This window comes from Oncorhynchus clarkii, chromosome 12 (genome assembly GCF_045791955.1).
Source record: "Oncorhynchus clarkii lewisi isolate Uvic-CL-2024 chromosome 12, UVic_Ocla_1.0, whole genome shotgun sequence".
NCBI classification, from domain to species: domain Eukaryota; kingdom Metazoa; phylum Chordata; class Actinopteri; order Salmoniformes; family Salmonidae; genus Oncorhynchus; species Oncorhynchus clarkii.
In genome coordinates, this window is record NC_092158.1 from 36,471,456 (window position 1) to 36,488,563 (window position 17,108).

The window sequence follows — 17,108 nt, forward strand, 5'->3', positions numbered from 1 at the left end:
TGGATAATTGGGTCTTTATTGTGCTGAAAACTTACTGTACATGGGGGGTCATGACAACAAACCACATTGGCAACTATAAAGTTCAAAACTATAGATATGTAGCTTGCTATAATATTATACGGCTGTATATGCTCCGTGCTCTTCAGCAACTACAATCAGACTATTTGGGTCAGAGCTTCGAGAGAGTGAAGGTGCGCTTTTTTTTTTTTCTTCACTGCGCCTGCGTAAATGTTTATCTGACTTCCGACAGCAGCAAGTAAGCCAACGTTAACCAGTAACGTTAGCTATCAAGTACTAGCCCCAGCAGAAGTACAAGATCATACGACGGATCAGGTAAACATTGTTATTTGTGGTTTATACGGTTCATAGTAGCTAGCCAATACCATAATATGTGAGTCCAGCAAATTACCTAAGTGAGTTGGCTAGCTATCATGCCGTTTTCCAGCTAACGTTAGCTCTTCATACTAACCAAACGAACCAACGCTAGCAAACTGAGAACGTTAGTTAGCCATTTCGCTAGCTAGTCTAAACTGATTCGGCCAGCGACTGATGAATGTTATGGAAGATTGCAGTGATGTGACAAGTTCGTAATTTGAATATCACCAAATTGGGAGAAGGGGGGGGGGGGGGGTTAAATACCAAAAATAAAAACAATGTGTTACGGAAGATTGACGAGGTAGTTAACATTTATGTTCGCTAGCCACACTGGAGGTTAATGTTATCTACCGTGAACATACTATGTTTCCCCCTGTAACCGAGTTAGCTATTATCATTGTGTTAGCTACATAGCTTGTTCGTCATTCCATTGTTGCTAGCTAGTTAACTAAGTGTTTGTACAAGAAACGTTCATAATTTGCAGAAAACAAAGTGGAGTCGTTTATCCAGCCAAGCTCGCTTGCTATTGAACTACCAGCTAACGTTAGTTAGCATCCCTCATACCGCAGTGATGATATCCAGGCCAGTCAGGTTTTGATTTAAGCGCCCAGCCATGTAGTTAGCTACATGTGTTTGATGTTGAATCCAGCTACTGCACACAGTTTTTAACTAGCTATCATTTTGCATTTAAAATGTAATGGTTGATTAGCTTAATGGCCTATATGAATTTAAACCTCTTGTTCCCAGAAAGTTTTTTTTCTTCTTCGCCACACTGCTCCCTGAAGGTGCTGCAGAATTATCGGTGTTTTCAGTCCTTTCCTCAACCTGCAAAAATGCCAGCCGCACTTGCAGATACCAGTCAGATTATCTGTGAGGTCTGGGCAAGCAATGTGGAGGAGGAAATGAGGAAAATCCGACAGATAATTCAAAGCTACAACTCCATTGCCATGGTAATCTATCGTGTCAAATATGCATATATTTATGCTTAGTGGGTCTGGGAAGGTTTTGATATTGCATTAAAACATTTTTTATTTGTCAATTAATGATGTCCTCCTTGTTCCACCAGGACACAGAATTCCCTGGAGTAGTAGTTCGACCAATTGGCGAGTTTCGCAGCACAGTAGATTACCAGTACCAGCTCTTGAGGTGCAACGTGGACCTTCTGAAAATCATCCAATTGGGACTGTCGTTTATGAACGAGGACGGAGACTATCCTCCTGGAACAACAACATGGCAGTTCAATTTCAAATTTAATTTAACGTGGGTGTTATTCCTTACATCCTTTTTACAATACAGCATAGCCAGTGATGGAATTAAAACTAGCATGCTTATTTGGGTAGGATTTGTTGCCTCATTAGAATACTTGAGTAATAGTTTGTTTTGTTCCTTTCTGGAAAAAAAGACTGATGTTCTTTTGTAAACAGAGAGGATATGTACTCCCAGGACTCAATAGACCTACTCCAGAACTCCGGCCTCCAATTCAAAAAGCACGAGGAAGAGGGGATTGACACACTTTACTTTGCTGAGCTCCTGATGACATCTGGTTTAGTGCTGTGTGAAAATGTCAAGTGGCTCTCCTTTCACAGGTAGGGATGTGTGGAGAAATGTCAGTGGGCCTAGGCCCTAGTTTTTCCTGGTGACCAGGTTCAGCTCTGGGCCCAAGTCATTAACTCACAACAGTGCCTCAATTGTCATTTGAGAAATGTTATAATGATCTACCTGCTGTTCTCATTTGCAGCGGGTATGATTTTGGCTACCTGGTGAAGCTCTTAACGGACACTCGCCTACCTGAGGAGGAACATGAGTTCTTCCAGATCCTCAATCTCTTCTTCCCTGCAATCTATGATGTGAAATATCTGATGAAAAGCTGTAAGAACTTAAAGGTAAAGACACATTCCTTGTAACCTGCTTATTCATTTATGTTATGGTATTAGCAAAGCCAATGAAAGCACTGTTGGCTGTAAAGCATGTCTGACAGTTTGAATCTGAGTCTCATGCATGCCTCAACTTTGTTGGCATGCTTAGCTTGATTAGCTAATGCAAGTCTTCAGGTCTCAGACAAGGTTACTCATCACACAAGGCTCATTGAACTGCCCCAGCTACACAAGCAATGGTGGTCTATTGGTAAAGAAATGTGACTGACAAGAAATGTGACTGACATGAAATGTCCTTTGACTTCCCCAAAGGCTGAGGTAGAGCATATGGCTGCAGTTGGCTGACTGTTACCTGTGTGTTTGTTCAGGGAGGACTCCAGGAGGTGGCTGACCAGCTGGAACTGAAAAGGATTGGGAGACAGCACCAGGCCGGTTCCGATTCACTGCTCACAGGGATGGCGTTCTTTAGGATGAAAGAGGTACCTACTATTCTATTCCTCATGTCTCCTATCTTCCATGACATTTTCAACATTGTGCTTACACCTGTCATGTCCTTTCAAATCAGTGGTCAGGAAGGAAAATAACCTTTAAGGTTGACAGTCCCAGTTTAAGATGTAGAAACTAGCCTTGATGATGGGGACGTGCATCTTGGGAGAAACTGAGTCTGACAATGTTTCTGTTACTTGAAACGTCTGAAGTAATTTGTCTTTTGCAGCTTTTCTTTGAAGACAACATTGATGATGCAAAGTATTGTGGGCGATTGTATGGATTGGGCTCTGGGTCCACTCAAAATCAGAACGGCATCTCAAGCTCTTCCCAAGAGGAAACTAACAACAAGCACTGACTGACCACGAGGCCATCAAGTGGAAGACTCACTTGTTTTATCCCATCCGGTAGATGTTTCTCTTCTCCTCTCACTCCCAGAAGAAAACATGAGATTCATTTCTGTATTGAACTTCACCAGCTGCAAAAAGGGCATTGGTTACCACAGACTCTCCCCTTGAAACCATTTTGTTCTGTCATAGTTGATTTTACTGCATATTGCCACCATTCAAATTCCCTATTGTACCACCATTGAGCCTTTATAGCACCCATCTCACAGGTCCAGTATTCGAAAACCTTTTATCTGTGTGTTACAGCATTGCAGTAACTACCATTCTTTTAAAAGCATGGGACCAGCTCGTGTATTGTACTGCAAATGATAAGTGTAGCATTTAAGTGCTCGACAGCAATTCCCTGCACTCCTGCTTTTCATAACAAACTTTATTTAGACCCAACTGTAACTCAAGCATCAGTAGGTATCGTTCCCAAATCATTTCCGTGTTGGATACATGCTTGTAGGGATTGTACACTTTAAAAAAAAACAAAAAAAGAATTATGCTGGACAGGTATGTAAACTATAATGTACATTTTCACTGCAGCCAACCTGTTTTAGCATTTTTCCTTTCAGGAAGGAGATTTTTAGGTGGGTACCAGGTTGGTCTGAGTATGAACTTGTTTACAGGGGCACCCTGCAGTTCTGTGTAACATTTGCTTTTAATTTGTTCACCGCTCAGTTTAAACAGATGTTTTTGGTTGCTATTGTTTTTACAACATACATTGTTTGAAACAGTTGTATATTAAAACATTTTCTATTTTCAATGTGACATTTTTAGTATTTTGTCATGTCTTGTTTTAAGGCATGCCCAAAAATGTATTTCCTATATTTAGGCATGCCTTACTGAACCAATTGTGTCGCTGTTTTAAGGTTGAATTGGGTTACGTAGTTGGGCTGCATTCTGTCACGTAACATAGCTACTTGACTTTTCATCCATATTGTATCCTCTTCATTATTGTGCCTAGGCTAGCATACATGTATCCTTCCCAGACCAAGCTTGAGCTGTTAACTGACAGAGCAAGACCTGCATCTGATTTAAAAAGGGTAAAGGTTCTAAGTATTCTTGGACAGGTTCATTTCCACCCTGAGGTAGTTGGATCCTCTGCATAATTAAGGCTTTTCCACGTATTCCTCCTTAACATGAGGGATACTTGGAGTGAGGTAATGTACACAGAATTGGGTGCCATTGTTTTGTAAATATAGGGTTCTAGTCCATTGCACATAAGTGCAATAAGTATCAAACCGCATTACTTCAATAATTTCATTCCAGACTAAAATGCTACACCTGATGAATCAGTACATCAATTTATTTCATATTTTTAGGCTGGTGTTCATATACCCAAATCTCATGTAAGTCAGATGTATTTTAGTGAAAAGGTTTACTGATATACAGTGCCTTCGGAAAGTATTCGGACCCCTTCACTTTTTCAACATTTCGTTAAGTTACAACCCTTACTCTAATTTTTTTTTTTTTTAATCCTCAGCAATCAACACACACTAACCAATAATGTCAAAGTGAAAACAGAATTTTAGAAATGTTAGCCAATTTAGAAAAAAATAAGTATTCAGACCTTTTGCTGTGAGACTTGCAATTGAGCACCGTTGCACCCTGTTTCCATTGATCATCCTTGATGTTTCTACAACTTGATTGGATTTCACCTGTGGTAAATTCAATTGATTGGACATGATTTGGAAAGGCACACACCTGTCTATATAAGGTCCCATAGTTGACAGTGCATGTCAGAGCAAAAACCAAACCATGAGCTTGATGGAACTGTCCAACCACAGATCTGGGGAAGGTTACCAAAACATTTCTGCACCATAGATGGTCCCAAGACCACAGTGGCCTCCATCAATCTTAAATAGAAGACGTTTGGAACCACCAAAACTTCCTAGAGCTGGCCACCCAGCCAAACTGAGCAATTGGGAGAAGGGCCTTGGTCACTAGTCAGGATCGAGGCAAAGATGAACAGAGCAAAGTACAACGAAAACCTGCTCAGGACCACAGACTAAGGCGAAGGTTCACCTTCCAACAGGACAATGACCCTAAGCACACAGCCAAGACAATGCAGGAGTGGCTTTGGGAAAAGTCTGAACTCCTTGAGCCTGGACTTGAACCCGATCGAACATCTTTGGAGAGACCTAAAAATAGCTGAGCAGCAACCCTCCCCATTCAACCTGACAGAGTTTGAGAGGATCTGCAGACAAGAATGGGAGACACTCCCCAAATCATCCAGAAGGCGAGGTCAGTACAGGTGCTTTAAAGCAGGGACCGAGAGACTGAAAAACAGCTTCTATCTCAAGGCCATCAGACTGTTAAACAGCCACCACTAACATTGAGTGGCTGCTGCCAACACACTGACTCCAGCCACTTTAATAATGGGAATTGATGGAAATTGATGTAAAATATATCACTAGCCACTTTAAACAATGCTACTTAATATAATGTTTACATACCCTACATTACTCATCTCATATGTATTTGTATATACTGTACTCTATATAATCTACTGCATCTTTATGTAATACATGTATCACTAGCCACTTTAAACTATGCCACTTTTGTTTACATACCCTACATTACTCATCTCATATGTATATCTACTGATATCTACTGCATCTTGCCTATGCCGTTCTGTACCATCACTCATTCATATATCTTTATGTACACATTCTTTATCCCTTTACACTTGGGTGTATAAGGTAGTAGTTTTGGGATTGTTAGGTTAGATTACTCGTTGGTTATTACTGCATTGTCGGAACTAGAAGCACAAGCATTTCGCTACACTCACATTAACATCTGCTAACCATGTGTATGTGACAAATACATTTGATTTGATTTGAAATGCAGGTGTGCCAAGCTTATACTGTAGCATCATACCCAAGAAGACTCAAGGCTGTAATCGCTGCCAAAGGTGCTTCCATAAAGTACAGAGTAACGGGTCTGAATACTTATGTAGATTTGACAATCAATGTTTTTATTTTGAATAAATTAGTGAAAGTGTAAACCTATTTTTGCTTTGTCATTATGGAGTATTGTGTGTAGATAGGACAATTATTTTTAAATCAATTTTAGAATAAGGCTTTTCGTGGTAATTATTCTAATCAAAGGAGAGACTTGAGAACCTGAGTAGAACGAAGCCACAGCATTTTATAGCAAAGTCCATCCTCCTGGATGTTCATGACAAACAGATGTGTGGAATGGGTCAAAAGATTAGGATTTGTATGAAATAAATTAATAATTCACAGTATCTGCTGTGTTGACTGTTCTCATTGTAAGGAAACCAGGGCTTGGCCCCCAAGATGAGGGTCCTCTCATTATCCATACCCGAGCCATCTCCTCCCTGGTACCTCATAGTACACAAACACCAACTATTCTATGGAATATTGTCTTATCACCAAGCCATCGTAAATCAACTGTCAGCATTACGCCTCAGAGGCTTTTCTCAGTTTACACAGACACATGAGCGTTCTAAGAACCCTACTGTTGCCTCTCAGAAAAACAGTGTGAATGTACTAATACAGGAATACATTCTAATATGAAAGTATTGTGACTAACATGTAATTCTACCACATTCCCCCATTTTGAGACTCAGTCTCAACTTTAAAGATTACAACTTAAAAAAAAAATAATAATAAAAATAAAACATCAAAGAACTGACGCAAACATATAGGATATTTTTTGGCTCCCTTGCACTAGTATATTACCATCCGTTGGGTCACTGAGCTTATAACCTTAACCTAGTGCATAAATTCTTCATAGAACAAGAAACATTAAAGCAATAATGAATTGCATGGGTCCCTGCATGTGACCGGCTGCTATAGCACGGGCTCAGCTTCCTCTGAAGAAACTGAGCACTGTCTCCCAACTTCACCTCCAACATATTCTGAGCGTTCTACCAATTTGTTTGGTGAGGTCATGATACACAGTCACCTGCAAGAACCCATGAAGAAAAACAAAAGATACATACAGTTTATATAATTCAAGGCTATATCTTCATAGACGGTGAAAAGAAAATATTTAATCCATAATGCAGTGCATGCAACAATGGAGTTTAATAAAAATATGCTTTAGTTATCTAGCACACTCCAATGGATCAGCATGGTGGAAACAATTTGTTGTTGACAACAATGTTGTTGACAAGCATATAGTCAATTCGTATTAATATTAAATTTAATGAATGAAATTACGACCCTATTTTCAGTAGTTTCCACCAGCAAACCATTGGGCAACACAAAAAATGATTAACTCGACTGAGAAAATCCATCGGTTAGGGTAAGTTAACCAAAAGTGGACATACGCCAATCAGTTTCTGAGACTATTGCCCAGACTTTGTAGACAGTCATAATGCTTAAACCTTAGGAAAAAAATAAAAAATTCACCCCTCATATGTCTACTTTTGTACACACATGCAATTTGTCATATATTCACAGAATCCATATATAAAATCTTAGGTACTCATTAATTAACTCCATTTGCATTTCCAACGACTCCATCACCCAACTCCCAGCAGAACCCAAAAAACTTTGGTTTCCGGGACACTGCCCGGTGGGTCATGGGAATGATGCTCCACACGTGTTCTCAATGGTCCTCTAACCTCCCAGAAACCACAGACGTGCCGCTACTGTCTAAAATAACATCCCACACTTAATAATACAAAATTATATTTACTATGATAGGCAGTAGTGGACTGAATCCAAAGATAACGTTATATATCAAAACTTATTATCCAAATCTAAATCAGATTATTATACACACTATTCAATACCTTATTATCCAAACCACAGATTAAGACTTATTTCCACATTCACACAACTCTCATATCACATTCACACAATGCTATTCCCAAACACACTTAATATGTGTATAACCTGCAGGAATATTTTATAACAGGGCCCAAATGTCAAATCTTTTGCATTTTACCATAACCAATAATGTGATTAACATAGTGTTGTAATTTTACCAGTCTGTACCTAACAAAATGTGGAAAAAGTCAAGGGGTCTGAATACTTTCCGAATGCATTTTTACATTAACAAAGTCATAGACTGAATAAAATAAACATCTACATCTAAACCATTAAGATTGGAATTGCTGCGAGGCTTTGCGGAGAGAGGCTGTAGTTCCATAACTGCGGAAGAAAGCCACTGCTTCTTGCTGGAGGAAATCAGGAACTGTAGCAGAATTGGAAATACAGAAGAACTAAGCAGTACTCCAGAACATTTGGGTATGGATATTTCTGAAATGGGAGAGCAAGAATATTAACAAAAAATACGCATTCAGTGAACAGTTTTTAAAGATGCACTATTGTCACGTGAATTTTCTATCCCAATGATAATAACTGACAATCAATAGCACTGACCAATCCCTGAGGTTTGTAAGACCATGGGTATAATAATAATTTGTCAAAGACTCAGCTTATGCAAAAGGTTAGTACAGTTTATTCAGAGAACATTCTAAAGTCAAGAATACAAAGACATCCATTTTGTAGCTGTGCACATACTTCCACACAAACAGTAGATATCCTACGCACATACATACACACAAACAGAAGATATCCTATGCACATACTGTCTCACTACCCAGCCGACAGAGATCAGGGAGACCTTGACCTTGAGACGTACTCCCTGTTCTCTCCCAAATCTCTAGTCAGGTCGGCGCCAAATTTTGATCAGACTGTCTGTGTTTAAAATACCATAAAGACCCTAATTCTGACTAGAACTACACATTTATTGATTATAATTTTATACATTCTAATCAATTCCATACAATTTTATGGTTTCAGGGTGGAATATTCTAATTGTTCAATTAACAGATAAATCCCATGAACAACTATGCAGAAATCGCTCCGCCATTTCCTGGTTGCAAAAATTCTATTAGTTTGCCTATTTTCAGTTTGTGACAAAACAAGCCAGTGTAGTGCAGTGAATCACTGTACCATCTAAACCACTGTGAAATATCTTTTGCATAACCAGTTGGCAATTCTCCAACCGGGATTTTGGGAAAACCAGGGAATTTATTGAATGTTCCCGGAATTTTGCAACCCTAGTTTTAAGTATGAGACTGTATTACTTTGACATAGTCTGGAATTTCAGCCAGCTCTTTGTGTTGCCCAGAAACCATGGCGATTAAGGGATTAAGGACTCAGTGTCAGGTCTGAAAAACAAAATCGTACATGAACTCAAGCTTTCACTTACACCAACTACAGTGAGCTACAAAAGTATTTGGACAGTGGCACATGTTTTGTTGTTTTGCCTCTACTCCAGCACTTCGGATTTGAAATGATACTTGAATAATGAAGAGTGAAAAAGTTACACGCACAAATACAGTGCCTTGCGAAAGTATTCGGCCCCCTTGAACTTTGCGACCTTTTGCCACATTTCAGGCTTCAAACATAAAGATATAACAAGTGGGACACAATCATGAAGTATAACGACATTTATTGGATATTTCAAACTTTTTTAACAAATCAAAAACTGAAAAATTGCATACAGTTTTATATCTTTATGTTTGAAGCCTGAAATGTGCCAAAAGGTCGCAAAGTTCAAGGGGGCCGAATACTTTCGCAAGGCACTGTATCATACCCCCCCAAAATGCTAACCTCCACTTTAATTGTAATGGTCTTGGGGGTATGATATTTGTGTGTCTAACTTTCTCACTCAGTCCTAAATTAATTGTAATAGTATATGCAATCATGGTAGGGTCCAGATTCATGTAGATGTGTTTAAAAACATATTATATTCTTATTTACAACAAAAGTGACTCCAAAATGACACAATACATTATTTACCATTCATTTCTATTGGGCACAAAATTATCTGAAAAAATCGCAACCAAAACAAACCGCAAATGCATCCAACAAGTTTGTAGTCACAAGCCTGATGTAATCATTGTGTGCTAGAAATATGGGACCAAATACTGAACTTTTGACTACTTTAATACACATAAGTGAATTTGTACCAATACTTTTAGTCCCCAGAAAGGGGGGGGGGGGGGGGGGGGGGGGGGGGAAGACGATGTACAAAAGTGCTGTAATTTCTAAAAGGTTCACCCCAATATGGATGAAAATACCCTCAAATTAAAGCTGACAGTTTGCACTTTAATTTCAAATCCAAAGTGCTGGAGTACAGACACAAAACAACAAAAATTGTGTCACTGTCCCAATACTTTTGTAGCTCACTGTATTTCTCTGAAAACACATTTACAGTATCAGACTGTCAAGTAACAAATTATTGCAGTTCTACTTTTAGGCTGAACATCTAACCCTAAAAATCCAAAGATATATGATAACCCTTTGGATGGCCTGGTGGCCGTGGGGCTCAGACAGCAGGACCTGGTGCGCCTTCACACACACTCTCCTCTTCACGTCCCAATTCTGAGCACTCACACACACGTCCCATCTTCATTTGGAGTGTCAGTAACGGGGCTGTCTGACCCGTTTGGTTTTCGCTGGCTGAGTACAGTCCATTAGTCATGTTGCTCTGAGCCTCCAGGCTCTGAGCTGCAGCCAAGGCCTTTTCCTCTGAGGGGTCCACCATATTTTTGTGTTGTTAGATAGAGTCGATACCTAACAGAGAAAGAGTGGAATTAATGAGTTCATTTCACATTGGGTTCAAAGGATGCATATCCATACTTCCATTGAAATTAATTCTGTATGCACAGATCGCCCAGTTGTCACCTGTCTGTGCACATGTGGATAAGACAGATCAATCAGAGCTGCTATGGGTATAAATAGAAGTTTTGCCAAGACTTGAACACAAACAGAATCTCCTGAAGTCAGACAGACACTTTACTGAGACCTCACCACATCTACTGAAGACATGATCTCCTGTGGAGGATCCCTCTACTGATGGTGCAACATATATCAAGAAGACCTACAAGTAAATCAACTTCACTGCCTCAATTTGAACAAGCAGTGACAGCAGTACAAGCGGGCAAGCATGCAAGGGCCAGAAGTTACTTTAATATTCGAAGAGCCTGAAAAACAGAACCCTTTACGTTGCCAGAAGCTGTAAAGAAATAAGGGACAGATATAACCAAAATGAAGATGAGCTATACTACCTGACCACAGCCAGTGGGGTGGTCAATCAGACCTTCTGTGACATGACCACTGGTGGCTAGCGTGCACACAAACAACATTTACGAGAAGTGCAAAGTGGGCGAGCGCTGGTCCAGCCAGAAGGGAAGTAACCCCAACTGGCCAGATAGACAGGGGAACTGGGCCAACAGGGCCACTTTTGGAACAGCAGAGGGCACAACCACCACCAACTACAAGAATCCTGGGTATTATGACATCATGGTAGAGGACATGTCAGTGTGGCACATTTCCAACAACTTCCCTCTGGAACCTGGCCTCCACCACACTTTAAGGGGGAAACCTCTACCAACTCTTCAAGCACTACCCAGTGGGATACAATCTGGGTTTTACATTCGAGTTATTTTGCAGATGCTCTTATGCAGAGCGACTTACAGTAATGAATGCATACATTTTCAGATTTGTTCATACTGGTCCCCCGTGGAAATCAAACCCACAACCCTGGCATTGCAATTGCCATGCTCTACCAACTGAGACACATTCCTATTGTCTATGACCATGGAGACCCACAAACCACCAGACTTATGGACCAAACCCAAGAAATGAGTTTTAGCCTGGCTTCATCACATTCAGAGTGATCAATAATGAAAAGGCAACCATGGCCATCAGCTCTGGGGTTAAACCAATTGACTGCAACTCTGAAACCTACTGTAATGTGAGTTTTTGGACACTTCCCTGAGAGAGCTCCTATATAGTGTGGGGACTTCCCGGCATTTGACTGGGATATCTATGGACACGGCAGAGGCTGGAGTGCATATAAGGCAGGAGCCGTCAACTTGTCCCACAGGAGCTGCACCACCTGGGGATGTAGGCTCCAGTCCCAAGGTGTTGGACCCTCCCTTGAGAGCATATCCACTGCCACACTCAGGATGTTAGGTTCAGTGGGGCAAAAAAGTATTTAGTCAGCCACCAAATGTGCAAGTTCTCCCACTTAAAAAGATGAGAGAGGCCTGTAATTCATCATAGGTACACTTCAACTATGACAGACAAAATGAGAAGAAAACAAATCCAGAAAATCACATTGTAGGATTTTTAATGAATTTATTTGCAAATTATGGTGGAAAATAAATATTTGGTCAATAACAAAAGTTTCTCAATACTTTGTAAAATACCCTTTGTTGGCAATGACAGAGGTCAAACGTTTTCTTTAAGTCTTCACAAGGTTTTCACACACTGTTGCTGGTATTTTGGCCCATTCCTCCATGCAGATCTCCTCTAGAGCAGTGATGTTTTGGGGCTGTTGCTGGGCAACACAGACTTTCAACTCCCTCCAAAGATTTTCTATGGGGTTGAGATCTGGAGACTGGCTAGGCCACTCCAGGACCTTGAAATGCTTCTTACGAAGCCACTCCTTCGTTGCCCGGGCGGTGTGTTTGGGATCATTGTCATGCTGACAATGATCCCAAACACAAAGACCCAGCCACGTTTCATCTTCAATGCCCTTGCTGATGGAAGGAGGTTTCCACTCAAAATCTCACGATACATGGCCCCAATCACCATTTCCTTTACACGGATCAGTCGTCCTGGTCCCTTTGCAGAAAAACAGCCCCAAAGCATGATGTTTCCACCTCCATGCTTCACAGTAGGTATGGTGTTCTTTGGATGCAACTCAGCATTCTTTGTCCTCCAAACAAGAGTTGAGTTTTTACCAAAAAGTTATATTTTGGTTTCATCTGACCATATGACATTCTCCCAATCTTCTTCTGGATCATCCAAATGCTCTCTAGCAAACTTCAGACGGGCCTGGACATGTACTGGCTTAAGCAGGGGGACACGTCTGGCACTGCAGGATTTGAGTCCCTGGCGGCGTAGTGTGTTACTGATGGTAGGCTTTGTTACTTTGGTCCCAGCTCTCTGCAGGTCATTCACTAGGTCCCCCCGTGTGGTTCTGGGATTTTTGCTCACCGTTCTTGTGATCATTTTGACCCCACGGGGTGAGATCTTGCGTGGAGCCCGAGATCAAGGGAGATTATCAGTGGTATTTTATGTCTTCCATTTCCTAATAATTGCTACCATAGTTGATTTCTTCAAACCAAGCTGCTAACCTATTGCACATTCAGTCTTCCCAGCCTGGTGCAGGTCTACAATTTTGTTTCTGGTGTCCTTTGACAGCTCTTTGGTCTTGGCCATAGTGGAGTTTGGAGTGTGACTGTTTGAGGTTGTGGACAGGTGTCTTTTATACTGATAAGTTCAAACAGGAGACATTAATACAGGTAACGAGTGGAGGACAGAGGAGCCTCTTAAAGAAGAAGTTACAGGTCTGTGAGAGCCAGAGATCTTGCTTGTTTGTAGGTGACCAAATATTTATTTTTCACCATAATTTGCAATTGAATTCATTAAAAATTCTACAATGTGATTTTCTGGATTGTTTTCTTCTCATTTTGCCTGTCATAGTTGAAGTGTACCTATGATGAAAATTACAGGACTCTCATATTTTTAAGTGGGAGAACTTGCACAATTGGTGGCTGACTAAATACACTGCTCAAAAAAATAAAGGGAACACTAATAGTTGTTCACACACATTCACACATAGTTGAATGTGCTGACAACAAAATCACACAAAAATTATCAATGGAAATCAAATTTATCAACCCATGGAGGTCTGGATTTGGAGTCACACTCAAAATTAAAGTGGAAACCACACCACAGGCTGATCCAACTTTGATGTAATGTCATTAAAACAAGTCAAAATGAGGCTCAGTAGTGTGTGTGGCCTCCACTTGCCTGTATGACCTCCCTACAACGCCTGGGCATGCTCCTGATGAGGTGGCGGATGGTCTTCTGAGGGATCTCCTCACAGACCTGGACTAAAGCATCCGCCAACTCCTGGACAGTCTGTGGTGCAACGTGGCGTTGGTGGATGGAGCGAGACATGATGTCCCAGATGTGCTCAATTGGATTCAGTTCTGGGGAACGGGCGGGCCAGTCCATAGCATCAATGCCTTCCTCTTGCAGGAACTGCTGACACACTCCAGCCACATGGGGTCTAGCATTGTCTTGCATTAGGAGGAACTCAGGGCCAACCACACCAGCATATGGTCTCACAAGGGGTTGGAGGATCTCATCTCGGTACCTAATGGCAGTCAGGCTACCTCTGGCGAGCACATGGAGGGCTGTGCGGCACCCCAAAGAAATGCCACCCCACACCATGACTGACCCACCGCCAAACCGGTCATGCTGGAGGATGTTGCAGGCAGCAGAACGTTCTCCACGGCGTCTCCAGACTGTCACGTCTGTCTGCCACATGTGCTCAGTATGAACCTGCTTTCATCTGTGAAAGCCAGTGGCGAATTTGCCAATCTTGGTGTTCTCTGGCAAATGCCAAACGTCCTGCACAGTGTTGGGCTGTAAGCACAACCCCCACCTGTGGACGTCGGGCCCTCATACCACCCTCGTGGAGTCTGTTTCTGACCGTTTGAGAAGACACATGCACATTTGTGGCCTGCTGGAGGTCATTTTGCAGGGCTCTGGCAGTGCTCCTCCTGCTCCTATTTGCACAAAGGCGGAGGTAGAGGTCCTGCTGCTGGGTTGTTGCCCTCCTACGGCCTACTCCACGTCTCCTGATGTACTGGCCTGTCTCCTGGTAGCGCCTCCATGCTCTGGACACTACGCTGACAGATACAGCAAAACTTCTTGCCACATTTCGCATTGATGTGCCATCCTGGATGAGCTGCACTACCTGAGCCACTTGTGTGGGTTGTAGACTCCGTCTCATGCTACCACTAGAGTGAAAGCACCGCCAGCATTCAAAAGTGACCAAAACATCAGCCAGGAAGCATAGGAACTGAGAAGTGGTCTGTGATCCCCACCTGCAGAACCACTCCTTTATTGGGGGTGTCTTGCTAAATGCCTATAATTTCCACCTGTTGTCTATTCCATTTGCACAACAGCATGTGAAATTTATTGTCAATCAGTGTTGATTCCTAAGTGGACAGTTTGATTTCACAGAAGTGTGATTGATTTGGAGTTACATTGTGTGTTTTAAGTGTTCCCTTTATTTTTTTGAGCAGTATACTTTTTTGCCCCACTGTATGTGCGCTGCGTGGCGAGACGCTAGACAGCCCTGAGCCCAGAAAAGGAGCTCCCGTGCTATAAGATTGAGGTGGTGGGACCTCAGTCCACCTTGATGGTTGATGTAAGCCACCACTGTGGTGTTGTCCATTCTCACCAGCCCATGTCTTCCTTTTGGATGTGGAAGGTAAGACCTCAAGGCCAGCAGTACAGCTCAGAGCTCTAGTGTATTGATGTGCCTGCCGCTCCAAGGGTGTAGTCAACAGCCGCTGGCCGACCTGCCCTTGGTCACACCCCCCAGCCGATCTGGGAGGCGTCTGTGCTGATCAGCTCCTGGCGGCACATCCTCAAATCTCCACCCCACCTGTGAGAAAGGAGCGACAGCGCCACCTCAACAATGCCCTGAGGCCCTGTGCGGTCACCGCAGCTGGCGTTTCGGGTGCAGACGGTGGGAGTTGATCCACCATTGATGAGGCATGAGATGGAGCATTTCCAGGGGAATCAGCAACGAGGCCGCCGTCAGCAAGCCCTACAGTTTTTGGCAGGTCAGGGCGGATACCACCCGCCCCTGCCGAAAGTGGTCGAGGCAAGATGGATCACCTGAACCCTTCTGGTGGGCAGGCGTGCTCTCATGGGGACTGAGTCCAATTCAATGCCAATGAAGGCCATCCTCTGGGTGGGCATCAGATGACTCTTCTTGTCATTTACAGTAATGACCAGCCCGCCGATATGGGTCAGGAGCATGTCTGACAGGACCTGGGTCCTGGTTGGGGCACAAATCAGCCAATCGTCCAGGTAATTGAGGATCAACAATCCTCGGGACATGAGAGGTGTCAGGACAGCATCCATGCACTTTGTGAAAGTGTGGTGTGCCAAGGGGAGGCCGATTGGAAAAACCATGAATTCGTAAGGGAGAGCTTATGTCGTGACCCCCTTGGATTAATAGGAACCTGGTGAGGGATAAATTACCCAGTACCTCTGCAAAAACCGGGGAAGACCCTTGTGGGAAAAACAGGCTGTTGCTTCACTGCACGCTGTGCCCCTCCCCGTTGTCGTCCCTTAGCACGAGGTGATGGGGCAGGAGAGGGAGCCCACCGTTGTTCGGGTGCAGGTGGGTGGCGACGGTCCATCTGCCTTGGACCCGGGGCCTGAGGAGGCGGCATGAACCGTCTCAGGGTCTCCCGGTCCCTACGAACATTATCGGTCTGCTCTAGAATGCCATCAACCCCTCTGCCAAACGTCAGCCTTGGGGTGATGGGGTGAATGCCAAATGTGCTCTGGAGAGCAGGTGGCAGACAGGATTGGGCCAGCCAGAGATGGCACCCAGAAGGTAACCACATGCACCATGGCCTGGAGCAGGGAAAGCAGGCGAGAATCCTCCATCACTTCTCTGGGGGAGTTCCTATGTGCCCTCCTGCAGCCAGGAAAACAGTCTGCAGGTAGGCCTCCAGCATCATGGTAAGGCCGAGAGAGCAGAGGGACCCAAATGTGGCTTTCAAGTCCTCATCAAATACTCTGGGGGGGGGTCCCGCCTTCAGTCATGGGTTCCGCCCTGGCAGAGGCCCAGCTCACCTGCAAGGCTCAGCAGAACTCAGCAGAGATGGGGACAGATGGAGAGTCATCACTGTCCCCCAGTTGATGTCCAGTGCAGTGGCTACCCAAGTGAGTAAGCTCCTCATAGCCTCTTGAGCCGCTGGGGATGATGAAGCCCCGCTGGCGGCTACTGATGGCCTGTCAGCCCTGCTCACGGTGGTGAACAGTGCCAGCATCACCCAGGAACCGCATATCACTGGCCAACAGGGAACAACTGTTGTCGCCATCGAAGCTATCAACCTCTTGATACAGGGCATGCACCCTCCGTTCACGGTGGTCCCAGC

At 43.2% G+C, this 17,108-nt stretch overlaps 1 protein-coding gene and 1 pseudogene across 2 annotated transcripts; both read left to right on the forward strand.

Annotated features, from left to right (window-relative positions):
- The first annotated feature begins 193 nt into the window (after positions 1–193).
- On the forward strand, positions 194–3,890 carry LOC139423122 (CCR4-NOT transcription complex subunit 8). Of its 2 annotated transcripts, none has more exons than XM_071174790.1 (7): positions 194–333; positions 1,123–1,325; positions 1,442–1,635; positions 1,800–1,961; positions 2,114–2,258; positions 2,618–2,728; positions 2,965–3,890. In XM_071174790.1, the coding sequence occupies exons 2-7, from the start codon at positions 1,209–1,211 to the stop codon at positions 3,091–3,093; spliced, it is 858 nt and encodes a 285-aa protein (XP_071030891.1). In that variant the 5' UTR covers positions 194–333; positions 1,123–1,208; the 3' UTR covers positions 3,094–3,890. The 2 variants fall into 2 exon arrangements, with proteins under 2 accessions (XP_071030891.1, XP_071030892.1); XM_071174791.1 differs by having other exon boundaries at positions 245–333; positions 1,161–1,325.
- Positions 3,627–11,915, forward strand: LOC139422456 (intelectin-like; annotated as a pseudogene).
- The last annotated feature ends 5,193 nt before the right edge of the window (positions 11,916–17,108 follow it).